At 38.7% G+C, this 27,744-nt stretch overlaps 1 protein-coding gene across 5 annotated transcripts; it reads left to right on the forward strand.

Moving 5' to 3' along the window:
• fubp3 (far upstream element (FUSE) binding protein 3) lies at nt 1–27,451 on the forward strand. 5 transcript variants are annotated; one of them, XM_008424337.3, is made up of 19 exons: nt 1–141; nt 9,849–9,960; nt 11,276–11,306; nt 11,627–11,676; nt 11,758–11,829; nt 13,022–13,079; nt 13,229–13,391; nt 14,394–14,492; nt 14,649–14,753; nt 14,852–14,954; nt 15,095–15,195; nt 16,046–16,172; nt 22,658–22,818; nt 23,118–23,191; nt 23,784–23,860; nt 24,177–24,233; nt 24,428–24,481; nt 24,588–24,715; nt 25,649–27,451. In XM_008424337.3, the coding sequence occupies exons 1-19, from the start codon at nt 43–45 to the stop codon at nt 25,655–25,657; spliced, it is 1,680 nt and encodes a 559-aa protein (XP_008422559.1). In that variant the 5' UTR covers nt 1–42; the 3' UTR covers nt 25,658–27,451. The 5 variants fall into 5 exon arrangements, with proteins under 5 accessions (XP_008422559.1, XP_008422558.1, XP_017163500.1 ...); XM_008424336.3 differs by having other exon boundaries at nt 2–141; nt 11,273–11,306; XM_017308011.2 differs by having other exon boundaries at nt 2–141; nt 11,273–11,306; nt 24,431–24,481.
• Nucleotides 27,452–27,744: the final 293 nt, after the last annotated feature.

Genomic DNA, 27,744 nt, shown 5'->3' on the forward strand with positions numbered 1-27,744 from the left:
TTTTTTTTTTTTTTTAAGTGTGGCTCTCAGCTGCCGAGGCGGATGATGATGATGATGGCGGAGCTGATCCAGGGACAGGCCTCGGTGGCTCAGCCAGGCACGAAAGATGACTTCGCAGACACGATACGCCGGGTCCGACAGGTAAAACGCTTTCCGGCTGACAAAAGGGTGATGCTTTACCGAGCACAAAAGGCGTGTTTTACGAGCGGTGCTGGTTTGGGTTTTGGTCGGGGCAATCCGGACTGAGCACTATAAACACTCCTCATGCACCCTGCGAGCTAGCAGGCTAACACCAAGTAGCCGAGGCAGCATAGCTGAGAGGACAGATTAAAGTTTACAGAGGCCGGCCGAGCAGTTAACTCTGTGTTGAAGCCGTCAAAGCGACGACATAATACCTTGACGGGGAATGAAGCGAAGGCCTGCTTTGATATCAAAGTTTGCGCTACTTTAATAAGTTAAGTCTACAACCTGTTGTCAACTCACAGAAGTTGCTGTTAGCCTCATTGCTAACTTATACGTTCAACTTGAATGCCTTGGAACTTGACCCATAACGTGACAAAACACAACATTCAGTTTAGACACGAAGCCCGAACAGCTGTTTGCTTCAGGTTCCTGAGTTAGCATCAGTGTAACTAGTTGTTGCCCCAGTTAAAGGAGGCTATGTCGGACCCTGAAGAGGCACCACTCGCTGTTCTCACGCGTAAACATTTCAGATGTGATCGTCATAACACTGCAAACATCAATATTATCAATTGGAGGCGTGTTATTTGTGTAGTAACATCGAGTTGATCTGTGAAACAGCTGTTAGCCAGCTAGCTCGTGTGATAGTATGTCCTGGCAGCAGTTGGAGTTAGGCCATATAATGTGTAACGTCATCTGTTGAAATAAGCCCCCCCTGAACTCCTGCTCAGCACACATGGACTTTTCCATTACTATCTGCAAAATTTCACACATGTGGAATTGAAATTTTACCACTCCTCTTGTGTTTAAGTTGTCACCATGTGACTATTATTAAGTATGTTGGCGATCTCACTTTTGCAATAGTTGTGTGTACAAAAAAGATGCATATATTGGTTAAAATTACAGGAACATAAACGACCTGTCAGATACTTCTTTTTTATAATAACATTGTGAGTGTACAACAAGTTGATTTTACCTGTTAAAATCAGCTTAAAAGACGTGCTGCACATGGCTTGCCAACTGGCATTAAAACACCTTTCCCTTTAAAAGGAATGTTGGGTGGAGCGCCTTTCCTTTCCACGCAATGTCAGGCCGTGGTTTTCACCATGAAATTATTCCACAGACATATTTCAGACCTTTGTAAGTGAGTGAAAAGTTATTTCGCCTTCTTTATAGCCAGCTTAACTAACAGTGTGCAGCAAGGTGTGTCATGTCAAGATCTAACCAGTGAGAGAAAACTGTCACTCTCTTTGGGATGCCAGACAAAATCTCAGCAGTTTTGAAACCATAAGCTATAAATCTTTGACACCGGTTTATCCAGACCATGCATGGAAGCTAAAAATTAGCTACAACATTTTTAAAAAAACATACAATTTTAGGTAATTATGTTCCTCAAATTACATTGAAAGCCATGACCCAAAATTTGCCAAACTTGCCTAATTGCAACACGTTTATTGGAATTACTGTTGTGAAACTTGCAATGGGAAGAATGAGTGCCAGTTAATTAAGTTGTAATCATCTTTTGTTTTGCCTGAAGATGATGTTCATGACTATAAAACTAAGATAAAAAGCATCAGAGAATGGAATCAAGTCCAAAATTAAGATGGCAAATGTTCCCTTTTTTATTTTTAGGTTAACCAGACTGAAGTTAACCTAAATGTGTGTTCACATATTAAGCTGATTTTTGGTATTGTTGGTCTATTTCACTGATTTAAAGGTTTCTAAACCTCTTTAGGTTATGCTGTTTAATTTTCCTTTGGGATCAATAAAGTATTCTTGAATTTGAGACTCAATATTGGGGTAGAAAAAAAAATCGCAAGTTATATTCTGGGAATTTTTCCATTAAGTTAAGAGTAGGTGTTCTTGAAGCTCTTATTAACCAGTTGTGGCAGAAAAAAAAAAAAAAACTCCCGTTGCACAATCACAAATCCATGATTTGAAGTACAAACAACAGCCGCAAGCTCACTAGTAGTAACAAACCTAATGCAAGTCAAAGACGGCCACACAGTAAATCTGTTAAATACAACTGTTTACTCGAGCTTAGAAACGATACGCCAATGACAGCTGTTATTAGTGTGTAAACTGGACTTTAGCCATGCTGTATTTCACCTCTCCCCTTGTAGCATTTATAACCTCAGGTGGAGATTGTGCAGAAATCCTTAACAGAACTAAAAGAGTATCAATCTGCAAACATAATCTAATGAAAGGTTAAACTTTTCAGCTAACCTTATTGAAAGTAAAATTTTCCCCACCTGCTCTTGTTTTGATGCTTTTGTAACACCAGCTCTAAAGCTGTCAGAACGGTATTTCACCCTGTCCTCTGCCTTCTACTTTCTCCTACTGCTCTTTATATTTAGTGGCCACACTTAAGGTCCCACCAGTTGTGTGGCTTGTGCATGGCGTGTGGGGAACAGGATAACTTTCATTTCTGTGTACGTGTTAACAGATTAAAGTATCTGCGCTGAAAAAGGATCTTGTGTTCCTAACCTGCACCAGCAGCAATGGGCTCTTCATGTGTTTGTTTGGCAGAAACTTTGCATGAATTAGCTGTCAGGGCTTGTATAAGTCTTTATGTTCTTTTTTGTTTTAAAAAGCTGGAATTAATTGCAACATGACAGTATTTTAACTTCCTTTATTAGGTCAAAACTGATAGATGGGGAACAATTCAACCCATATTTAGAAAAACATATTAAATGTGTCACTTCCCCGTTTGGCAAAAAGGTAAACAAGATAAGTCTTAATATGAATTTTAATGTACTTTATGATTCAGTTGTGAAATTATTTTTTTTTCTGTGTGTTTCTGTTAACCTGAAATGTTAATGTTGGGTAAAGTCTATATTAAAATAAATTGTTTATGAAAACATGGATCTGACACAGATAACACATTTTTTACAGTGTAAACAAGGCTTTGCTCCATGCTGATGTGTTCTGTAAAATGTCTTTCTGTGCATTTTGCTGAATTTTTTCTTTATTGTTCAAGTCCAGCAGGATTGGTTGCTACGGGTTACTATTTTGTTCTTTTCTAATTGTCAGCTTCATTCTGGCTCCACAATAACGTTTACCTGCGTTATTAGCCACATATGGGATGGTACATGCAGTTCTACAATATAGCATGCTAAAAACAGTTTAAAATATATATTTTTTGGTTTAAAAAATTCTGAAAATATTTCTTCTTTTAATTGCTATTCTCTGTTAGGTTCCCAATTATCTTCCTGGTTGGTCTTATGACACTTGGTTGGCGTCATAAGATTTATTTTATATTTTTTAAGATGAAACCATTAAAATCAGAGTTTGTTCTTTATTGATTTAACCAGTGCTAGTTGTGATCACACATCTTTGCTGCTCTTTTTTTAAGTATGGGAACTATCTCTAGAGAAACGAGCTGCATTGGGTTTCGTTGTATCATATGACAATAATGCAGCACAAGACTAAAGTAGGAAGTGGAGACCATGTTATTATGATTATTTATACTTGTTTGTGTGGTGTTGTGTGTTACCACAGATGCGCTCATAGCAGCTATCCTTCTGCTTGAGGAGCAGCTGCTGAAAGTGAGTGACATTTAAAGCGAAAAGCTAGAGGGGCTGGAGGGATTTGCCTTTGCACTTCCTGTGTAGTACAGTGGCCCAAGACCAGATTCTGTCTGTCTGGTGAATTAATCAGTGTCTCGGTGTCATTACTTGTCGTCATCTGGATCCTAATCATACCTAATAACACTGACCTAAGCGATCAGTTTTATGTCACACTCTTATCCCTCGAGGTTGAGAGAAAAATAATTTTCTACAACCTTTTTTTTTTTTTGTTTTGCTTTTAAACCTTCAAATTCCAACAGCAAGGCTTATGTTCAGCACACTGACCTGAAAACTATCTTGGGAGGCTCTTATGGTCCACAGTGATGTTTATCTATTTACTTGGTGGTTTCTGTGGACAGCCAGGCATTTTGCTTCAAAATTCATCTCATTTAAGACAAAACGTCCAGTTGTGATTTCTGCAAGTAAGAACAACTAAAGTATAATCTACAATTTAACTCAACAATGCTATAGTTTATCCTTCCTCTTTGTTATGAGGTATTAAATTCTTAAAGCATTGCATTTTGAATTTATGTTCAGAAAAATGCCTTTGCTTTTATATAACAGAGATGACATGAATCTATAAAGAGGAGGGAAGGGAATTAAGCTTTTGAATTGAAACATGGCAGCTTGCAAAGGATGGGTAGGAAAGTATTTGTTGAAATGAAACCAGGATATGAGTGGATGAACATTCAGCCTGTGCTCCTCCAGCTACGTTTCTTAGGCCAGTCGATGTGCGTACAGATGCCGCCGCAACAGTTGTCACTTTGACAGAAATTTATGAAAACAGATGCTCTCATACCAAGGGGTTTGGAAAAATGTCTGATGGCAACAGCAAACAAATACTCTGATTTAAAAAGAATTGCGCAAGTGTTGACCTAATCCAGAGTGCTTTAACATTTTCTTGATGGGTCCGCGGCGTTAGAGACGCCGTGGTAACGGCAACCTCACACCTGCTTCCTTTTATGCCTCCTTATTTCTATTGCAGCTTCTCTTCCACCAGTGGCTTTCTGAAGTAGATAATCGTCCCTGAAGGTGATGGGAGACTCTAATTTCCATGAGCATATTTTCATTTTGTGAAAAAAACATTCCAGGCAAGCACACATGTCAATTTAGTGTAATTTTCTGAAATGCTATACTTTGGTGTGAAAGGAGAGGTGACAGATTAAGGCAGAATAGAAAAACGCTTTCACGCAGAAGATTTGAATGTCCATCATCGCACAATGTGAGAATCTACTTCATATTTGCAAGTGGTTCATTTTCTGAAAGACATTTTTTTTTGTAATGCAAAAAACCTGCATGCTTTTTTTTTGTTTGTTTGTTTGTTTTTGCATGGAGCTATACACTTTTCCAGCAGCGGAAAAACATGAGCAGAGCAAATATAAAGAGCTGACACTTTTTTTTCTGGATGTTTGAAATATGAAAGAATTTTCTAATCTGAAAGATCAGAAAATTATGGTGGACAAATTAGCATTCTTGCAAAAAATGAAAAATACTGCAAGTTGGAACATATACAAAACAAAGATTGCCATCTAAATAGGCTCTATGTTAGAAGCATTGGCTTTAGTGTAAAAACAATATTCGGTAAATTATGTTTTCCAATGAGTTTGTCATTAAGAATACTTTTTGAAACTAACATACCCAAGTTTTTGTTATTACTTTTGTAGATTTATTTCAATTTGTGGAGAGGACTAAATTTGTTCTCTTGACTTAAAGAATTAAGTATTTTATTCTGCAAGCTGTCAAACTTGTGCAACTTTCTTGACTAAGATTAACAAAACGCCAAGAAAAGTTAAAACCACATTTGCTGGTATTGCGTAAAGGAATCCTGGTGCTGCTTCTGAAGAAATGACCCCACAGCCAAAACCCAGTGAACAACCTTCTAAAACAACTTGTTTAATTTGCATTATGATCAGATCTGTTGCACGTCATTCCCAGTGTGGTGTCATCTTAAAATGTGCTGTGATGTAGATCAGTGGTCCCCAACCTTTTTATTACCGCGGACCGGTCAAGAATTAGAAATTTTGCTGCGGCCCGGGGGAGGGGAAATGTTTTAACTTTCAGATAAGGCTTCTGCATGTTAGTGTTCCCGCTAAAGCCTGAATATATCCAATTTGGGTTGTGTTGGCCCTTTTATCGCAGCCTGTGGGGTTTTCCCTGACTGGGAACGAGAATGCAACCTGTTGAATGTGACAGGTAGCCAATCAGAAAGCGCTGTGACATAAGAACAGAGGGGAATCCCAAACAGCTGACATATCGCGCAACTGAGAGTCCGGTGGATATCGGAGATGACATGTGGAAATGTCTATTATTATAGGTCACTATTATATATTATGTTTATTCAGTTAAAAATGTTGACTATGAAAAAACATAACTCGCCTCCAAATCGTAGTGCAGCAAATAGAGCGGCTGCTCCCGTCGTCTTTTATCCACCGCCTTTTTGATACGTCTTTTATCTCTTAAAATGACTCCACAAACTATCACAATTGCTTCTACATCGTCATCCGTGTTTGGTTATTCTAAATTCCCGCTATGTTGGGGGGTTTACTGAATTATCCTCTGGAATCGGGATGTTCGTGACTGGAATCAGTTCGTGTTGCTCCTGCCTTGGACACACGAACCGATCGAACCTGTTGGACTTTTATCAGCTCTGTGGTCACAAAGATTTGGAGAATCGGCTGACAATTCTTAAATCTTGCCGTCTAAACTAGACTTCAGACTCACGAGCTCTACTCATCTCCTCTCGACCACTGCCCAAACGCTCTCTGACTCTGGTCGCTATGGTAACGTTTACATATCCCTTCAAAATAAGATACAGATGCGACACAAAAACAAACATTTTACTTTTGTGAAAATTTTAACTCACAAGAATGACTAACGGGGAGCCCTGAGCTTGTTTCTCTGCAACGAGACGGTCCCATCTGGGAGTGATGAGAGACAATAACACCCGAAGTGTGTTGCTTGAGCACAGCGTGCTTGGTCTCTACGTGGCGAAGCAGTTTGAAGCTTCATTGCCTCATTAGCAGCCGGTCGCCGCATGTTACGCAGAGCGGCTTGTAACGTGGGACTCACCTACCGGTCCAGGATGAATCCATTCTCCTGTCTCTTCTCTGGGCCTTTTCCCCTTTGCAAAGAAACTTTCCAAAGACATCTGATCTGTTTCTTACTCATTTTGCTGCTTGTGGGCTCAATGTTGGTGCGCAAGTAACCGAGATTCTGGTTAAAGGATTTTGAAAATAAAAGATCTTCCAGACTCAAATAATACATAAAACAAACATATTTAATTATTTGTTGCGCAGCCCGGTACCAATTGGTCCGCGGACCGGGGGTTGGGGGCCACTGATGTAGATCACCATTTTGCTGCTCAAAATCATTATAATGATGCTACACGAAACCATTTTTCATAATGTTTAATTATGACTGTGTTATTAGCATGCATATATTAAAGAATGGTAATTTTAATAAGATGTAAGATGCTGGTTTAAAAAAATGTCAATTTTGGGATGCTACAATCTTTCCTGCGTAATCAGGTCTCATGGTGTTTTCATGGCAACCTAACAGAAAAACTAGGTCACCTGAAGTGTTGCTGCAAACTTCACCCAAAAGTGCAGATTTGCAGAGTGCACCCATTTTTTTTTATCTGATATTGATTGGCATAACTAGAGATAATACAACCCTGATTTGATATTACAGACATAATCATCTGTGTTAAAATATGATTTTGGGATGGATGTTTTTGCATCTTTTTTTTTCTCATTTTACAAAAGTGAAAAAGATATTTGAGTCATTTGGTGGTACTATGTGATTAATATACCAGAAAGGTCTGAGGTAGATCAAGAGAGATGATCTGCCTTTTCTTCCCCTCTTTATCTAAAGATGGAGTAAACTCATTGTCATGCACTGATTCTCTGGTGAAGTTTTTGAATCTAGCTTGATTAGTTTAAGAATACCTGAAGTTCACATTTGGAACTCTGTGAATACGAAGCAGTGGTGCAAGTCTCTGTGTAACTTTGCACATAATTTCCTTTTGAAGAGTTGCAGCTGACAAGATTGAATAGCCATTAAGGAAGGTGGTTGTTTATAGTTGTAATATATTCTACAATTTGCCTTTATTATAGTCATATTTGCAAACTAGGTTTAGTTTTTCAAAGTTGAGAAACACTTCATTGAGCATGTTTATGGTTTGTATTGTAATAAAAACTAATAAATTCCCCCCCCCCCAATATGCATGTGGTCATGGTTGTGCATTTCCTGGCCCAGTATTTAAATGTGTATGTATATTAGGGCTGTTGTAATCGAGTAATCTATCGATTATTCTTAAGATTAATCGAGTAATGGGATAAAAAAATTTATAAAATAAACTATTGGCAAATCTGCAATAACCCCAGTTAGTCCAGATCAGTCCAATATCTCCTTTTTGAGCATCCCTAACAATTAAATGTTTGTAGTTTATAAAGTTTACTTGTAACAGTAGTTTTCTTTAACCTGAAGAAAAGTTATCCTAAGATATTAAATTATATTCAAATAATAAAGTGGCAGGTTCACAAATATGCTTATAAAAATGTCTATACTACAGCTTTTAGTTTATGTATTTATCTTCAGTGAGTAATACACATACACGTAAAAGAACTAAGTAAACAACTCATTTAACTCTTTAACATTTTATTGATAATAACAATGCAATAACATTAAACCTCCAGTAAAGTTTCAAATCAGTAGTACAGCAAATCTCTTGCTTTTTTGTTCTAAAGTTCAAACAGAAAAGATCAAGAAAATACTTGATTTAAAAATAAAACAAGTTTAGACAAAATAGTAAATACTGCATTTTATACAATATATTTTAAGTCTAAGGTGTAACAAATATAGAATTACTACAAAATATTAATAAAAAATTTCTAATTCATACATAACAGTAGCGAGAAGAAAAAAGATTGTAACTTTTCAGGATGGAAAGACACCAATAAATAAATGCTTTTCAGCTTATGCCTGTAATCTGTTGCTGCGTATTTTTATTAACAAACTTACATTAAGTCCTGCATAATTTCTCTCAATTCCACCCTCACATACAATTTACACTACACCCGGTTAAGTAACCGCTACGTTTAAGCGGCAGATGTAACGTTAGCAAAATAATGTGCCTCAATTTACATCTATAACATGGCAGATTATCACACAAAGTAGTTAGCAAAGAGAACATAAACGTTACCTGTTGGCAACCGTGTACGAGTTGGATGCATGTAGCGGGTGTTTTCTCTTCAGATGCTGCAACATTGATGTCTGCTGTTGCGGTACGCCAATTCTGCTTTGCAGTGGATGCATTGCGCTGTGTTGTCCTTTCTGTTTAGCCTAAAATGTTCCCAAACTTTTGACATTTTTTGTCGCTTTCGGGGTTCTCCTTCTGAGCATTCTCCGGTTCCCTCCATAGCTACAAACCAGGCGCTAACGGAAGTGGTAGCGTTGTGCAACACAAAACCCTCTGGCTAGACCAGTGTGCTGCGTATTTAACGGCATTGCTTATTACAATACAATAAATTTAGCGAAGCTTCGAGGCAGATAAATTTCCTCGAGGATTTTTTGTAATCGAGTTACTCGATGAATCGTTTCAGCCCTAATGAATATTACGCAAAATATTGATTATTGGCCATAGTGGCAATATTGATATCGATATCAGTCCAAATTCTCATATCGGTTCATCACTAATCTGAGGCAGCATAACTATTCTGGAGTGCAACATTTTGCTTTTATAGATTCCTCTTTGCTCTCCAGCCTAAATAGGGTCTTTTTCTACTTTCACAACTAAGAAGTGATCAACTTTTTGTGGATTTGTCTGTGGAATAAATCATTCATCTAGATGCTTTAAAGAATTCAATATCCATATTTTGTGATTATTTTTTGTGATTTAGTAGTGAAATTGATCAAATATTAACAGTTGCTTTGGAAAATAGCTATACTCTTTTTTTTCTTAGCCAAGCAAGAAAAAAGAAGGTGAACGAATAAGCTAATTACCAAAGTGATGTTCAGGATTATTTCTGTGAAAACTTACGTTTGGAGAATATCATAATTGAACCACTTGTTCCATCTGTCCCACTGTTTTGTCTCCAGATGGCAGCCAAGATGGGAGGAGACCAGATGCCCAACATGAACAGTTCGTGTCCAGTCATAGACCCCTCCCTCTTTGGCTTTGGGGGCCAAAAACGTTCTCTAGACAATGGAGGTGAGCCTTCATAATAACTCTGCATGTCAGTTCTTTTTAGATCCTATAGTTTATTTTTACACGATTTATACTATTGTGAAATTGTGACAGCTCTTAAACTGAAACCAAGAGCAGCATAATTTTTTTCAAATATTTCTATGCATGCTGTAGAAAAGTAACATTTTTAAATGGCTCCTTGCATCTCTTACTTCTAATAACTTTGAGTCTCCTTCCTTCAGTAGTTTATAAACTTAAGCTGCATATTGTCGCTTGTTATTTCAGAGTTTTTGTCGTATGATCTGCACCAAATATGTAACCCGTAGACCTTTTGAGAGTTATTTGCCAGTACCTTTTTCTTTGCAGTGAAACTGGCAAAGCTTGTTGGAGTTGGTCTATAATCTGAAGTGAGAGCCATGTTGTTTGTCAGATACTTAATACTCGAAGCGCCGTAGTGGAGACAATCATCCTGCCGTGGTTTTCGTCACTCACTGCAAACATTTGATCCATTTCATTTTCACAAAGTGGAAGCACTAGTTATTTACCGCGGCCTCCTCTTATCTTGTCACAGTTGTTTGTACGATAGTTTGGCCTTGAATGCACGAATAGGAAAATTGTATGCAATTCAGGTTGTTTGTTGGATGCACTGCTGTTTGTGGAAATTTGTCCTCACTTTTCTTTAGTCAAGGTTGTCCTTTTGAATAAGAAAAATGACAGACATGGTAACTTTCTAGTTCTGCAGCTGGCTTTCAGTGTCTAATTTTCAAACATATATTCAACTTCTTGCAAAAGTTTTTATTTTTTTTGTGACAATTTCTATCCTTGTATAAAGTTTGCACACCTCCCTTTTTTGTATTCATAGCTGTTCTGTTCTCGAGCTTTAACCCGGGCGCTTTTTCCAGAAGAAGTGAAATCAGTGCAAACAGCCATAAAATTGATTGAACCCGTAAAGATATCAGTTCAGGTTTTCACATCCGTGGCTGAACATCCTCCGGTGACCCTGCAGGACCCTTGCTTGATTCTACCTGTCAAAAATTCAATTCGGGACCAGCAGTCATTGACCCGGCTGCTGCCTCTCTTTCAGAGCGGCTCTGATTGAAACGCTCATTCATGCACCTCTAGGTCTTACTTCCCTGCCGCTGAAAGCTCCCCGCTGTGGGTCAGATGCAGACTTGTAGGATTGGCAGCTTCACAAACATCTGCTCCCTTTTTTGCCCCCCCAGCATTGAATCAATTTTTCTGATATTGCTTGCTTTATCGCTTTTCCATATCAATACATTTGCTACTATAGGCATATTTCACACGTTTAAATTTACTTTTTTCCCTCTTCCCTCAGTAGGAAACCATCTTGGGGCGTTGGTACATCAAAGGTGAGCAAAAAACTCTTGGTTGCTTTTAGTAATGGCGATGCACATTAGCTTTATTCATTGGCCATGCCTTGACAAAATACGACGTGGAAATCTTAAGGTTTATTCAAGGGATTTTATGTTTTATGTTTAATAGTAAACTTATTCTGAAGCTTAAGAGTAAGTTTAACCATGATGTAGACAAAAACTGGGCAATTAGATGTTTAAAGCAGGGATCATGGAGGTTGTGAAATGCAATCCAGCTGACTGTTGATCCAGTCAGCTGGATCAACAGGTAAAATACGTGACTTATGCTCTAATCATGCTTTTTGTTTGGCTTTCAGGGCTTTTACAACGGAAGACTTTAAAGTGCCTGATAAGATGGTTGGATTCAGTAAGTAACCCTCAAGTTATTGTCACAAATGAGTTCTATGTATGAATTCAGAAAGGCTCACGGTTTCCTTTCTTATCATAGTTATTGGAAAAGGAGGAGAGCAGATTTCAAGAATACAGCAGGAATCAGGTTGCAAGATCCAGATTGCCTCAGGTATGCCTTATAAGAGTCTGAAGTGGAAAGACAACACGGTTTGTTTAATCAGGATTTTTTTGTTCCAATTTTATGCAACACAAAATGTTTTGCGCGATTAAAAAGCACCTCACCCTGCCATAAACAAACATCTGGTAAAAAGAGGTTGGAAAAAGGACGATTGGGAAGTAATGTCATATTTCTACCCTTCACTAATAAGTTAACTCTTTTACTTTAACCATGTAGAGACAGAATGAGTAAAGTTAGTTTTAGTTAAATAAATGTGGCTCCTGTGCAAAATAAAGTGAACTTGGATCTGATACAACCTGTTGTGGGAAATTTTTTACTGAACAGAGATTTAATAAAAGTCCATCTTAACTGTAAAGTTTTAAATGTGAAAACTACAGCTCTATACAATATTAGGGTAATTTCAATACTATTTCTGAATATTGTGAGTAATCCTCATTCAAATCACTTGGTTTTTTTGAATAAGTTCTTTTACCACGTTTATAAGCTTTGGCATTTTAACCGCCTTAAGTGTACATGAAGTGTCGTCATAAAGAGCAGCTGGCCAAAACGGCATTAGCATTCTAATTTTGGACTTGCTAATTGAAATACAGTGTCCTACCAAGCAGTCTGTTCATGTGGTAGTATTGCATTTGATATTGTCGTCATATGATGCATTGTGCAGCTCTGCTGAACATACAAAAAGAAGCGGCAGCTTTTATCTGCCATGTTTGAGATCTCCGTTCACCTCAGATGCTTGAAAATTGCACTTGTTTGAACTGAAGTTTTCCATAAAGATTAAAGTGTTTTTTTTGGGGGTTTGTTTTTTTCTTTAACACATATTAAATTGTGAAACATTCATGTTAGCTAAATATTCAAGCAAAAGGTTTTACTGGTATTTGTTGAAAATTATGTTAAAATCTCATCTTTGCTAATTCTTCGATCCCAATAGCATGCCCTATGGGCTGAGCACGGTTGGAAAATGTGAACGTTGTTGAAGCAGATGAATAGCAACATGAAAACCGATCTGTCCCAGAGCGCTCACACTACACAGTTACATTTCTTAATACCAGTCCCTTTCATGGTGCCTTTTAGTTTTTCAGGTCATGGAAAGCAACTTCCTGGTTTTTACTGTGACTATGTTGACCACACATTATTGTATGTGAGAATGATTTGTGATTTTTTATTTTTTTTTCTCTTATTGTAGACAGTGGTGGCATGTTGGACAGACCCTGCACTTTGACCGGGAGCCCAGAGAACATTGAGTGAGTCTGGGCACCGATTTAAGAAAAGAAATAAAGCAAATCTATATTTCATTGTTTCGAAAGTAGTCGAACCTGTTGATGCTGAACATTGTGGCTCAGCTGGTTTTTCTTCTGAACATTCTAAGCAGTCTTGTTTTTCCGCCCTGCAGGCAGGCGAAGCGGCTGCTGAGTGAGATTGTGGAGCAGTGTCGGTATGGTCCCGGCTTCCACAACGACATGGACGGCAACAGCTCCATTCAGCAGATCCTCATCCCTGCCAACAAAGTCGGCCTGGTCATCGGCAAGGGAGGAGAGACCATCAAACAACTGCAGGTCTGCTTATAATCTGCCATGGAAAAACACCTCTTACAGCACGTCAACATGATAAAATTTGGCCAATTCTCAATGTTTTTTTCTCAAAGGCTGCAGCAGATGCAAACTAATTTCTGAGAATTGTGTTGAAATCCAACAGTAAAACATTGATAAAATTCTAAATTGTGCTGAAAGTCATTGAAATAGACAAAAATTATTCTTATTAAAGTTTATTTGTTCTATGAGATTTTTACTTGAAGTACATCAAGGAAGGTGGCGTTTTGATGCATTGACAGCACAGAGTTTTCAGTTGTAATATATTTAATGTATGATCTGGAAAGACATTCTAGTCTGAGCTTATCACGAGAAAACTGAGTCATTTCATATCTGGCTAATTTAATGTGCTTGATAAAACCAAATTATCAACATCGACCTTGAATGGTTTTCATTGAAATCAGCTTTCAAACTACTAAAATGTAATCATTTGATAAGAAAGGTGAGATGCAGTCCAGTCTAAAGACCTTGATCTGTTTGGCCCAGTTAATCATCTTCTATCATCTTCTGTGATCCTGATTTTGTCTGATTTCTTAAGGAGTAAAAAGCTTTAAACACCATTCTGTTAAAAGAAAAAATACTGCCGACCTGTCTTGTCTTGAAATTGTTTAAGCTACTTTATTGTTTTGATCATTTGTGTTTCCATGCAGTCTGTAACATTCTGGGAAAGTTCTAGTTCAGTGTTTTCCTGATCATATTTCTTGAAATTTACACATTAATCATCCTTCAATCCTAGTTATGTGTATTGTTTTTGTTTTTTGTTTTTTTGTTTTTGTTTTTTGCTTTGATTTTGTCAATTGTTGTTTTTTCATATGACTTGGTCTACATTCGTGTGCCCATTTTAAAAACATCCCACCATGTTCAGATAACTGAGGGAAGAAAACATGTTGTACCTTAGAATTTCCTTGCTATGGCTGGTGTTTTGTGCCCCATGTAACTGGTAGTTTTTTTTTTTTTTTTCCTCTGCAGGAGAGAACAGGAGTCCAGATGATAATGATTCAAGATGACCCCATGCCCACTGGAGCGGACAAGCCCCTCAGAATCACTGGGGATCCCCACAAAGTGCAGGTCAGACACAGAAGAGGCGATCACTGTGGGCTAAAGTCTTTCCCGTTTGTTTAGTTTACACGCTATGCCCACTGCGTGCGTTTTAAGCTATATTCAATTAAATCCTATCATTTGTATTAAAATATATCTTGTTTTCATGTACATCTATTTTTATAGCAAGCACGTGAACTTGTGGTGAAGCTCATTCGAGACAAAGACCAAGGAGACTTCAGGGCTGGCAGGCTGGACTTTGGGTCAAAAATGGGTGGAAGCAGTCTGGATGTAAGACTTTATCCATCAGCGGTTTTCCAGTTTTCTTATTGTTTTTTTTTTTTTTGTTGTTGCTTTTTTTCCTCTGCTGAATTGTTCTTGTTTTTTAGGTGGTTGTGCCCAGATTTGCTGTTGGCATCATCATTGGCAGAAATGGAGAAATGATCAAGAAGATTCAGAATGATGCTGGTGTCAGGATTCAGTTCAAACAAGGTCAGCCCAAAGAGTGTTCAAAGAAATCTTCATTCTTTTTACTTTTTTTTTTTTTTGCTAAAACAAAATCACATTAAATAGTTGTAACCTCTGCAGCTATTTTAGGCTTGGTCTTAAATCTGTTTTTGTTTTATGTTTAGATGACGGAGTCAGTCCTGACCGCGTTGCTCAGGTGATGGGCCAGCCCGACCACTGCCATCATGCTGCTCACCTCATCAATGAGTTGGTCCAGACCGCTCAGGTCTGCTTTCCCCCTCTTTATCTCAAAGCAGTTGGACATAAAACTATTAAGAGTTTGAAGAAAAAGAGATTCCATCTTTTACTCCTACTAAACTTGAAGAAAGTAAAAGTTTCAGGGCTCATTTCTGATCTTTTGCCTTGGAAAGGTTTTACATTACACCCACAAACTTTAGGGTATTTTGTATGACTTCATATTACAGTCCAACACAAAGTACACTCAAACGTTAAGTGGAACATTTTAAAAAAAAGTTACATTGAAGTCTTATGCATGAATATTTGATTCATGTGCTCAATTCAGACCTCTTTCTTTGAAGACTTGTTAGAGCTATAAGTCTGTGTTAGAAGGGCCTACTCAAAGCCCAGACCTAAGTCAAATAGTCAATCTTTGGCATGATATAAAATATAACATTCAGATTCTTCCAATTCAATCTGTGTAAAAAATAAAAAAATTACTGAAATTAAACTTTTTGGGGGGGGAAAAATAAATTTTCAAAAACTACAAAGCTCAAAGAGACGTACCCATAAGTGCATTTACTATGTATTTTCAGACTTTTATTGGCAAAAACATCTGAACAATGTGCATCGTTTTCCTTTCACTTCACAATTATGTGCAACTTAGTGTTTTTGTCAGAAGGAAATCCAAAAAATGTATTGACGTTTCTGGATATAAAGTGACAAAATGAAGGGTGTTAAAATCTCTTCAAGACACTTTTAAAGAAACAGTCTATGAATAGCAATCCAAAATATTCATCGGTGACTAGAAACGGATGAAAATGCCCAATCGAAGACTTCTGTGATTATTTGTCGTAGTTTCTGCCCTCATTGTGTTTTTCTGTCTTGCCTCCCAATAGGAGCGGGACGGATTTGGCACAATGGGCCGCCGAGGGCGCAGCGACTGTAACATGGGAGGAGCTGGAGGTCTGCAGGAGGTGACATACGCTGTACCCGCTGATAAGTGTGGGTTGGTGATTGGCAAAGGTAAAGAACATGTTTGTGCTTCTTGGTAAACAGCTTTAAGCATGCTTTACATGTGCAATCCAGACTTATTTACGTGCATAAAGCCCAAAAAGATTTCACGCAGATTGATGTTCTGAATAAGTGGCATTTCCTGAATTCTTGGAAAAAAGAATAAGAACTTTCTAAAGCAAAGTGAGCAGATTGCTGCTTGTTTTTCAATAAGTGGACGCCGTTTGCTGTTGGGTGACTTCGTAAAACTGATGAGACCTGGGGGTTGGGGGTGACCACCCTTCTACTCCCTCCCCTCCCTTTGCGCTCATGTATATAGCACAAGTGGTATTCATTGGCTTCACTAAGGGCTTAATGACGGGGATAATGCGTGTAATGTGACATTAATTGTTAAAGGTGCATAATAACAGCCCTCAATCATGTGGAAGGCTGCCTGGCATCTAATGAGGGCCTTTCAGTCCAATAGAGTGCAGCGAGGGATTGAATAGGAGGAATTAGCTTATTGGCTATTCATGCCCACTCTATTGGCAGCTATTTAAAAGTCATTGACCACTGCATTGGAAGGGGCTGTGTGTGCATGTGTGTTGCACGGTGGCATGCGTGTTGCCTCGGTGTGTGTGTGCGTGCAGCGGTGGGCGGTGCGGATGGGGGCCTCTTTACCTAAGATAAAAACATGGCAATAGAAATGTCAAGTGGCTTTTGTACTTGTAGTGGGGCGAGGGAAACAAATAAACCTGGGCGGTGCGTCCCCCGCTCTCTGCATTAGCATATGAAGTGAGGCAATATGGTGGAGATGGCGGTGGGTCTGGGTGCTGTCAGCCACCCCTTAAAGGGTGCGGTGATTAATATCTTTACGATGCCATATGCAGCCTGTTGCCCCTCGCTTTTGACCTCATACACTCTCTCTCTCACACACACACACACAGTCTCGGAGCTTGATAAATCCTGCCACCCACCAATCTGCTCAGACTTTATTATAACCATGAATTCAGTGAGTAGTTAGCACCTATCCACTTACATACAGATGTTTTTTTTCCCCCTCCTCATAAAATATCTTGGTCAAGTGAGACTTGAGAAAATTTTAATTTTGCAGAATTTCAGTGCCTCGTTGCTGGATGATTCCTTGGCGCATTAAAGTTCGGTAATACATTCATAAGTCTCAGAGGCTTTTATTGCGAAACACTAATTGTGTTTCAATCAGAAAGCCCAGCTGGCCTTTGTTTATTAGTGCTTTATTCAGTGCTAACAACAGAGTTCCTAATCAGTCTGGGAAAAGTATTGGATTAGATTTCGGTATTTCACAGAGCATGGGAACATATTTGTATTTCCAGACTTCTATTTCCTGTGTATTCTTTTGTCCTTCCTTTTTTTCTTGTCTCCTGTCTTCCTCATTTATTTTCTTCTCGTTTTCCTCTTTCCCTCCTTGCTCTTTCCTGTATGTCCTTACTACTTTTTTTTCCTTCTTAGGTGTTTGTGAGCATTTGTTGTTCCCTTTTTCTTTGTTCTCATCTTTCCTGTCCTTGTCTCTTGTCATTTTATATATTCTCCTTTCCTCTTTACCTTATTGTCTCTACCTTATTCCAATTCGATAAATTTTTTTCTACCTTTTGTCCATTTTTTTTTTCTTTCCCTTAATGTTTCCTCCGATTTCTTCCTTCCGTCTTGCCGCCCATTTCATTTGATCACCATGCATAGCAGCAATAGTTTTTCCTCATTCATCAGAACTGGAAAGTTGATTTTCTTTGAGAAATACTAAAAAATATTATTCATTTTTCTTTCAACATGCATAAAACCATAGTCGTAACCCAGATTAGTAAGGGGGAAGGGAATAGTTATTAATCTAGTAAAAGTCATGTATAAATAGCCTTTATTGTCCCACAGACAAACTATTGTGAAAGTAAGGGGGCACGGCAGGGTACTACGTACCCCTAAAAGATTTAGCGGGGGTACGCAGTACCTGCAAGAGAGGGGAGCGGCTGTCAGCTGTAAAAAATTAGTGGGTTCACTGTGCAGCCGTGAGTTCACCCACTAATCAGCTGTAACTGATTTGTTTTTCAAGAACGATCTAAACACGACTTAATCAGTTAATTAACTTTTTTCCTATTTCATATTGTTTCTGAACTGTTCATTCTTTGTTATAACAGCGGTGCAATATGTCGATCGTGGAAGGTTTCGAGTCGATCTCGGGATTAGGTGACAAACTGAACGTTGTCAGGACGCTGAGACCAGGACGTCGTCCTCTGGCTGGCTTATCAAAACGTTCATAACTTTATTAAAGAACAACAAAAAAAAATCAACAAAACGTGTTCAAATTAATGACCCAATAGCAATAATAATCTGAGTGATTATTGTTTCAGCAAGGTTTTGCGCAATTTTGTGCTTTCGGTTCCATTACCAAAGTAACTAGCAGAGCAGGAGTTTAAAATTAACTAATCAACTACCGCTGTGTTCATGAGAGGCTCATTCATGATCGCAAAATAAATATCAAGCTTGAAAACCTAATATCGTAACGGACTGAATGTTATGTTTTTAACATAATCTCTGATCCACTTGTGGAGCGCAGGAAGTTGCCATGGCAATGGGTGTGCTTAAACGACTGAGAGACTGAGAGTAAAAAGGTCCAAGTAGTTTTGAGTTGATCACCGGTTCGGGTTGTTTTACCTTTCTCATGGCGCATCACAGCCACTGTAGTTTCCGAACGTTCAATAAACGACAAACTTGGACTAATTATCTCGTTCTTTGTGACTATACGTCAACAAACATCAAACACGGTAAATATGTTTCATTAAGTATTTAACAAACAAATGGCTTCTACCGCGATAATGATGTTCAGAATTTGGGTCTCATGGCATCTCAAGGTGTCAATATTGCAGCAAATGGGCTGAGGGAAATACAGCTCCATTTTGTAGCTGTATTCATTGCACAACAACTGAAATATTTCACGTCTTTCATTGTTTTAATACTGGTGATTTTGGCGTACAGCTCATGAAAACCCAAAATCCCTGTCAAAAAATTAGCATATTTCTTCCGACCAATAAGAGAAATGTGTTTTAATACCAAAAAAGTCAACCTTCAAATAATTATGTTCAGTTATGCACTCAGTACTTGGTCAGGAATCTTTTTGCAGCCTTCAATGCGGCGTGGCATGGAGGCCATCAGCCTGTGGCACTGCTGAGGTGTTATGGAGCCCAGGACGCTTCGATGGCCTTAAGCTCATCCAGAGTTTTGGGTCTTGGTCTCTCAACTTTCTCTTCACAATATCCCACAGATTCTCTATGGGGCTAAGGTCAGGAGAGTTGGTAGGACAATTGAGCACAGTAACACCATGGTCAGTAATATCAGTGGTTTTGGCACTGTGAGCAGATGCCAGGTTGTGCTAAAAAATGAAATAATCTCCATAAAGCTTTTCAGCAGATGGAAGCATGAAGTGCTCCAAAATCTCCTGATAGCTGCTGCATTGACCCTGCCCTTGATAAAACACAGTGGACCAACACCAGCAGCTGACATGGCTCCCCAGACCATCACTGACTGTGGGTACTCGACACTGGACTTCTGGCATTTCCTTCACTCCAGTCTTCCTCCAGACTCTAGCACCTTGATTTCTGAATGGCATTTGCTTTCATCCGAAAAAAGTACTTTGGACCACTGAGCAACAGTCCAGTGCTGCTTCTCTGTAGCCCAGGTCAGACGCTTCTGCCGCCGTTTCTGGTTCAAAAGTGGCTTGACCTGGGGAATGCAGCACCTGTAGCCCATTTCCTGCACACGCCTGTGCACGGTGGCTCTGGATGTTTCTACTCCAGACTCGGTCCACTGCTTCCACAGGTCCCCCAAGGTCTGTAATCGGTCCTTCTCCACAATCTTCCTCAGGGTCCGGTCACCTCTTCTCATTGTGCAGCGTTTTCTGCCACACTTTTTCCTTTCCACTGAGGTGCCTTGATACAGCACTCTGGGAACAGCCTTTTCATTCAGAAATTTCTTTGTGTCTTACCCTCTTGCTTGAGGGCGTCAATGATGGCCTTCTGGTCAGCAGTCTTACCCATGATTGCGGTTTTGAGTATTGAACCAGGCTGGGAGTTTTTAAAAGCCTCAGGAATCTTTTGCAGGTGTTTATAGTTACTTTGTTCAGAGAACCTTTTCATGATGTGCTAATTTTTTGAGACAGGGATTTTGGGTTTTCATGAGCTGTATGCCAAAATCATCAATATTAAAACAATAAAAGACCTGAAATATTTCATTTGGTGTGCAATGAATCTAAAATATATGACGGTTTAATTTTTATCATTACATGATGGAAAATAATGAACTTTATCACAATATGCTAATTTTTTGAGAAGGACCTGTATATTGAATTTAAAAAACAGTTAATTTGCAACACAGTGTAAACGGAGTTGTGCAATAACAGCAGAAATGTTGTTAAAAATGAGTAAAAACGGTGTAAATGCCAGCAGAAATATTAACACTTCTGAAGTTTGTTGGGAGCTGTGATAGTTTGAGTCTAACATCTGCTGGGATGAAGGATCTGTGATTGCGCTCTTTTGTGCATTTAGGATGCAGTGCATTACCAATGCATCTCTGTTAATAGTTTGTTTCAGTCAAATTAGCACTCTTCTGACTCCATATTTTACAATTGCTGCTCCTACTATGGAATTACATTTATTTGAAAAGTAAATTCACAAGTAGGTTTTATTTCACAAGTTTAACACATGCTGCCTAAAATCAGTAGACGGCAAAGTATCCAATCAGCTACTTTTAAGTACGTATAAATATTTAGAGCTTGAGATGAAACTGGCTAGAGGAGAAATGTCACATGTGATGGTTTTGTCCTGCAGTGCAGGAAGTTTTTATTTCCAGACCAGCAGCTAACCAGTTCCCCCAGCTTTGCCCCTGAATGCTGCCACCAGTTGCTCTTTTATATCCCCTCCCTTTCTGCTGCTCACTAAACCAGTCTCATTAATAAGGCCCGTATTATCTGTCCGCTCTACAGCCCAGTCCATGAAATGAATGGTTGGGGTCTTCATTGCTCTCGGCTGTCTGACCAGAAGAGATCATAATGGCTTCATTAAGGCAGAAGTTTCATTTGGTTGACAATGGCTTAATGGCCCATGTGCAGTCTGTTGGCTACGAGGAGAAAGCTACCATAGGAGAGGACCGAGATGAGGGTTTTCATTCAGGGGTCAGTCAGGGTCGTCAGTGTGTCAGCCACAAGTGAACAAATGTTTAATTGATGTTGGGACGGCCCCGGGAAGCGCCCTCCCTCGCTCCCTCTCGCCTCCCACAGGAGAACAACACAAAGTCAAGAATGGTGGAAAAAAAGGTGAGAGACAAACGACGTCCCCAGAGGAGGATACGCTTCAATTTTGTCTTTTTCTCCTGCCAGCTACGTTTCATCTTGCCCCGCTGGTGTGATTGCTCTTCCCACATGTCGGGAAGCTGGCATCCGATGCGAGAGCGAGGGGTGGTGGTGGGTGGGGGGGTGCAGGAGATGTTGTTTTTTGTTTCCTGATTTGCATGGATGTTAGAAGAGAATGGTAGATGAGTTGTGAGACGCATGCCGGGGTTTTCTGAAGGTAGGCTGGGATTTCAATGAGGTGAGTTTACACAGGGAACAAGTCCAATCCAAACTGTTTGCACCCTGAAAATAAGATGCAGCAGCCAGTTGACATTTCTGTCAGATGTTAAGCAAGTATGTTTCAGACACTGCTGGCCACGGGGCAATTGAAAATGCAGAGATTTTTAGCTGGGTTCTTATGCAATCTGAATGAGGAAAAGGGGAACCAAAGTGATAGAAATCACAAAAAATTCCAACTCTATTATTGATTTTTCTATATCATTACTTCGTATTAGGTCTGAGCAATATCAACATGGCTGAAAAACTTATCGCGATGTAAGCATTTCAGATTGGTTCCGATCTGTACTTATTGATAGTTTACTCATGAGCTATGATATTCATTTTGTCTTTTCACTCCATTGTTTTTTTTTTGTTTTTTTAAGAAACAGTGGCAAAACCCGAAACTGCTTTGCAAGTTTCTCGATAGCTTGTTGCTAGGTAACCAAAGAGCGAGTTAGTTGATGCCACCAACCTTGGTGAGCTGGCTGTGAGAGGTTGAGCGGCTAAAGCCTTATCTCTGCCTTCATCCCCCAGAATGCTGTGCGGGTTTAGGGTCAGCAAAAACTGATTCTGCTCAGTAAACTATAGACTTTGCTCCCTAAATCACCAAACGGTGCCCAACATTTTTTTGTTTCCATTTTGATACATTTAAACTGGTTTGCTTTACTTTTTTATTTTTTCCCCCATCAGATTGGCATTGAGGATTAATAGAAAGCTGATTATCATATTGATCACATCCATCACATGTTATAACGATAAAGATGAGCAGTCTGGGATCTTTATCGGCTCTTTTAATGTTCAGTCGTGAGTGGCTTTGCGCCCCGCGACGTCTCCAATTGACTTGTGAGGGGGAGAGGACATTTATTAAAGCTCATTTTTAACATTTCAGGTGGAGAAACTATCAAAAACATCAAAGAGCAGTCCCGTGCCCATGTGGAGCTGCAGAGAAACCCGCCGCCCAACACTGACCCCAATGTCCGCATCTTCTCCATCCGAGGCACCGCTCAGCAGTTGGAAAAAGCCCGTCAGCTGATCGATGAGAGAATTGGGGTAGGTGGTCTGTCCCCGTCTCTCACTGCGCCCCCCTCACCCCTTCTCCTCAGCCCCTCTTCCAACTCCTATTGTCTGATCTGATATTCATGAGCACACATGTCATTGCCTGGGTGAGCCGGGCTTCTGTGCTCCTAGTGGCCAGCAGGATGTCACCAGAGGTTAAACATGAAGAATCCATCAAATGGACTTAATGGAGTGCATCAGCGCTCGCCCCTGCCCTCTGACCTTGCCTGTTGGCTCCCTTTAAACACAAGTGTGGTCTCTCACTCTCCTCTGCTTCTCCTGGTCTTCCTCAGGGCCCGGGGATCGGCAGCAACAGCAACTTTGGGATGAGTCCTTACAACCAAGGCCCGACTACTCCTCCTCAACAGTAAGGCCCAACTCCTGACTTTTCAGTGCAGCTCCTTGCATAAAAATTAATCAACTTTATCATGTTTTATTCATGTTGCAGCTAGATGCAGTGTATAAATGTGGGATGTTCTGTGATAGACCAACACAAATTAGTGCAGGAAGAACCCGTTATCTTCCTCAAATCAAATGGAATTGGTGTTAAGCGTTTATGTTGCAAAAATTTTAGGTTTAGAAATATTGATAAATGTTTCCAGAGATCATCAAAGGTCACCCAATCATTTTACAAAATCAGACAAATTTTGTATCAATTGACTGGGCTACAAAAATTTAACTGCACAAACATAAAAAAAATATCAATTTTGTTTGATTTGGGTAATATGACTTCTGCAAACTTTTTTTTTTTTTCAATCTTAAAAATTATTACAGGACAAACAATTATTTTTTTTTTGCTGCAAAGACGTTTTATTAACGAGCATTTCTTCTGCACTACTTTATTACATAAAATCTGAATAAAAGTGCTGCAGTTTGTGGCCGACTTGCCACAATTTGAAAAAGTTTGAGGTTAAAAACAGTTTTATTAAATAAAACTGAATGTTTGTTTTTCCTTCCAGTGGGCCTCAGATGTTCATGACTGGAGGATGGGGCACAACATTTCAGATATGGCAGCCTCAGGGCCAGCAGGACCACAGTAAGTACCTCCAAAGGAATGGTGGACATTTTAACTGTAGATGTGCCCAAATCACAAACTAGGACTGCTCTAAATAAATTACTGTAGTTTAAGTCAAAGTGGGTAGTTTCTCAAGTTCCCTGCTGCTGTGGTGGGTTCAAATAGTTAGCAGCCTGCAGAACATTCCCTGTGGCTGACCGCACACTTCCTGTACGGACAGATTTTTGCAGGTGTTGCCACTGGAGTTCATTAGGAATCAGAGTTGTTAGATGGGAGCAGAGAAAACCAAACCCCCGCTCTCAGTAAATCTGGACATGTTATCTGTGTCTGGTTTCAGGTCACAATGGATCCCAGACGGGCCAGATGGACTGGGAGCAGTATTATAAAAAGCTAGGCGAGTGTCACTCAGGAATATTTTCCAACTAGCACAAGCTGCTTTCTGACGACAAACACGTCTTGGCTCACGTTTGGTTCAGCCTTGCTTAAAATGCATCTATTTTAGTTTCATTTGGTCAAAGCTTTGTAAAAGAGTTTTAAAAATCAGAAATTAACCAAATGAAATGCACTAAATTGCCGTTTTGCTTCCAGCAGGTCAGCAAAACCAACCACAGAGCACCGCTCCAGAATATAACAAAACCTGGGGTAAGTCTTCTGGTGATCTTTTCTTTAAGTTATAAAATTCATGATTGGAGGAAAAAAAAATTTCAAATTTTTTTTTTTGTTTTGTTTCTATGTTCTCATTTTTCAGGCCAGACAACAGCTCCTGGATCTCAGCAGACTTCTAATCCTGAGTACAACGCCTGGGTTGACTTCTACAGACAGCCAATGGCCTTCTTCAACCAGGGCACTCAGCAGACACCAGCCCCGGGCCTTCAGGTGATACATGACTCAGATGTTTTTAACAGATGCAGATGGTTTGGAAAAGCCTGACTGGTACATCTCTGCTATTAAATCAGCCTAACGTTTTCATTTTTATTTATTTGTAAAATGCCAAAATAGTTGTGAGGAGAATTTTTCTACAAAGTGAATACATTTCTTCAAATTTAGAGATGTAATCAAGCTACCTTAGGATTCAATAGAATCCAGTTTTTAAACTCTGACTTGGGTGAAACATTTTAAATATCCTTCCACAAGAGTCTCAATAGTCTTTTTGAATTTTGTCTCATTCCTCCTGACAGAGCTGCTAATTAGATCAAGACTTTGTGATGACCTCTCCTAAACTAGACCTTGGTGACCGTTAGCCACTTTGTAACTAACATAGAGACAGACTTTCACTTATTGTTCATTTGGAAGACCCATGTTGATCCGAGCTTTAACTTCCTGGTGGATATATGAGATGGTACCAAAATATTTCCACAAAATGTTCTTCTGTCCTTTTTGCTGTCTATTTTGTTTACTGCATCAATAGTGATGCTGCCACTCCTGTAATCCATATTTGAGATAATCTCTGGTTGTTAGATTCTGCTTTTTTTTTTTCTTTTTTTTTTTTCCCAAATTTGATGATGATCATGACCAGAAACTTCAGCCCATGTCAGAACAAGACTCACTTTATCTGGACAGTAACACTGACCACCTCCAGCCAGCGTCTTGTGAACCTTTGTTCTGCGTAACATTCCCCCCACCCCCACCCCCCGAGCTATCACGTATACTTTATGTAATAAAAAATGTTGAATTCTCTAATCCCAACTTGCTGAAAACAGGAAGTGTTTTGTTAAATTTAAAAAGATTATCGTGGAGGAAAAGGTGTTTGTAACAGATTGTCTTAATATCTTTAAACTGAAACATTAACGCTTTGTTTGTATTTTGCAGGATCACTAGAGAAGATGCCCACGTTAGACTTGAATCGGTGAACGGATGAAAACAGCCCCCAGCCCCTTTTTTAATTTTTGTTTTTGTTTTGTTTTTTAACAGAGGGGGTGATAGATTTACAACGCCTTGAAGACTTTTTTTTTTCTTAGTGAGAAACACTAGCTGTAGAATGACTTGTATGATTAAGTAATATTTCTAAAAATCAGGAACATTTATTTGTTACTAAATGCTTATGTACACTGTTATTTTTGGATAGATGGGATCCCTTTTTGGACATGAGAGAGCTGTTTTTGTTTTTTGGGGGGGGGTTTCTTGCTTATAATTTCCTGTCTTGACTCAGATTGTAATCGCCAAAACGAACCCACAAGTTGTAACATTTCAAAAGGCAATATATATGATCTATTTTTTCTAGTTATGTAAAACCATGATTACTGTGCTTAGCAGTCTTGAATACGGCTTTTGTCATATATGTCAAATGTTTAAAGAGTGTGTTTAAAATGCTTTGTTTTGTTTTTCCTTTTTACATAATTCAGTGAAATTAAACTGTGATGTTTTGTTACAGGAAATGTATTTTTGTTACAAGGTTCAAAACAAGAATTGATGTCCGCCAGTGGCAGTGGTTCTAATTTAATTCCTCTTGTGCATTGTATGCTGTTTTTCATTGTCATTTTATTGTTCTCTGGTATAAAAAAAAAAGGTGCAATATCTTATTTCACTTTTGAAACAAAGATGGGTTCTCTAATGTTTTGACAGATTTTTAACTTGTAGTTTTAAGATGATTTTTTTTTCTTACTTTGAAATGGAGATGTCATGGATAATTTATTACATTGATCTGAAATGATAGGATTTAGGGGGATGTTGCAAATAGCTTTTTTGCCTTTACTACCTTGTAAAACGATGTATATATGCTCATATATTTGACTGTTAATTTAAGACATATATGTTTCATATATATATATATTTACACTTCTAAAATTGTTGTTCCTGTGATATATCCGTGTTGCAGGAATGGTTGTCCCTCTTTTTTCTGTTCCGTATTCATACTGAAAATGTTCAAAGATTGTGAATGTGTGATTTGAAATTGGATGTTGCATCCTGTTCTGAAGAAAAACAAGACGTGGTAGATTTATTTTTGTGTATACTCTGTACCTGAACTATTCAAGACTGCTAAGCTGCTGCAATTCGTACCTGTGTAATAATTAATGTAGTATTTTTTTTTTTTTTTAAGTTTCTTATTTTAAGTATTATGATAATAAAGAAAAAGAACTTTGTCTTATTTGGTACCTCCCAGTTCGCCAGCGTCCCACTGAGCCCTGACTGTAGACTCTGTGGGACGTTGGACTCAGTCCAATGCTAATTTTAATTAATTTTTTATTTCCTTGTGTGATCTAATATAAATGATGCATCCTTCTGGAGAATGATTCTGGTATTAATGTCATTTCTTAATGAAAAGGGATATATAATTTCAAAAACAATGTCTAATTATGGTGTTTATTTTCTCCTTGCGTGTACAGTTAACCATGTATTAAAAAAAAACAAAAAACATCCGGACTACCTTTATGTGTACTGTTGAAGCTGATTTTTCTGTTAGATGACTATTATAAACATTTGGATGTCTTTTGTTGTACTCTGCTACTAAAGTGTTGAAACTATCTGAGAGCTCTATTGTGTGTAATAACAGATGCAATTTAGAGAATATCTATATAGGCCAAATGTATGTTTTCATGTTTTATAAGCAGAAAATATATATTTTCTATAGTCTACTGCCAGTTCTCAAATTCAAATAAATTTTCCGCAAGCCTCTCTTGTGGTCGGTTGATATTGTTGTGACGGTAGCTGCAACACATTTTCACTGCTGCACACTGACATTTAAATGCGTTTTAACAACCGGGCTGCATCGTCACTGATGAAACAAAAAGCTGGAAGTGTTTCGTGTGAAGATGTATCAATTTTAAAAAGAATTGAAGGATTACTTTGTTTTATGCATTCCTTGGCTTTGGCTTTAGTGTTTTACATCCCTGCTCTCAACATCCACATCTTCATTTTTAAACTTACCAAAATCCACTTAATTTTCCAGCTGCAACCTTCCTGCACTT

Source organism: Poecilia reticulata, chromosome 12, assembly GCF_904066995.2.
Source record: "Poecilia reticulata chromosome 12, P_reticulata-male-v2, whole genome shotgun sequence".
Taxonomy (NCBI): Eukaryota; Metazoa; Chordata; class Actinopteri; order Cyprinodontiformes; family Poeciliidae; genus Poecilia; species Poecilia reticulata.

Bases quoted from the DNA above. Each gene is read 5' to 3' on its own strand.
- fubp3 (XM_008424336.3), top strand. From the start codon at position 43: ATGATGATGATGATGGCGGAGCTGATCCAGGGACAGGCCTCGGTGGCT. The intron at 11,307-11,626 runs GTGAGCAAAAAA...TTTGGCTTTCAG, and splicing joins GGGGCGTTGGTACATCAAAG to GGCTTTTACAACGGAAGACT. The intron at 14,955-15,094 runs GTCAGCCCAAAG...TTTTATGTTTAG, and splicing joins CAGGATTCAGTTCAAACAAG to ATGACGGAGTCAGTCCTGAC.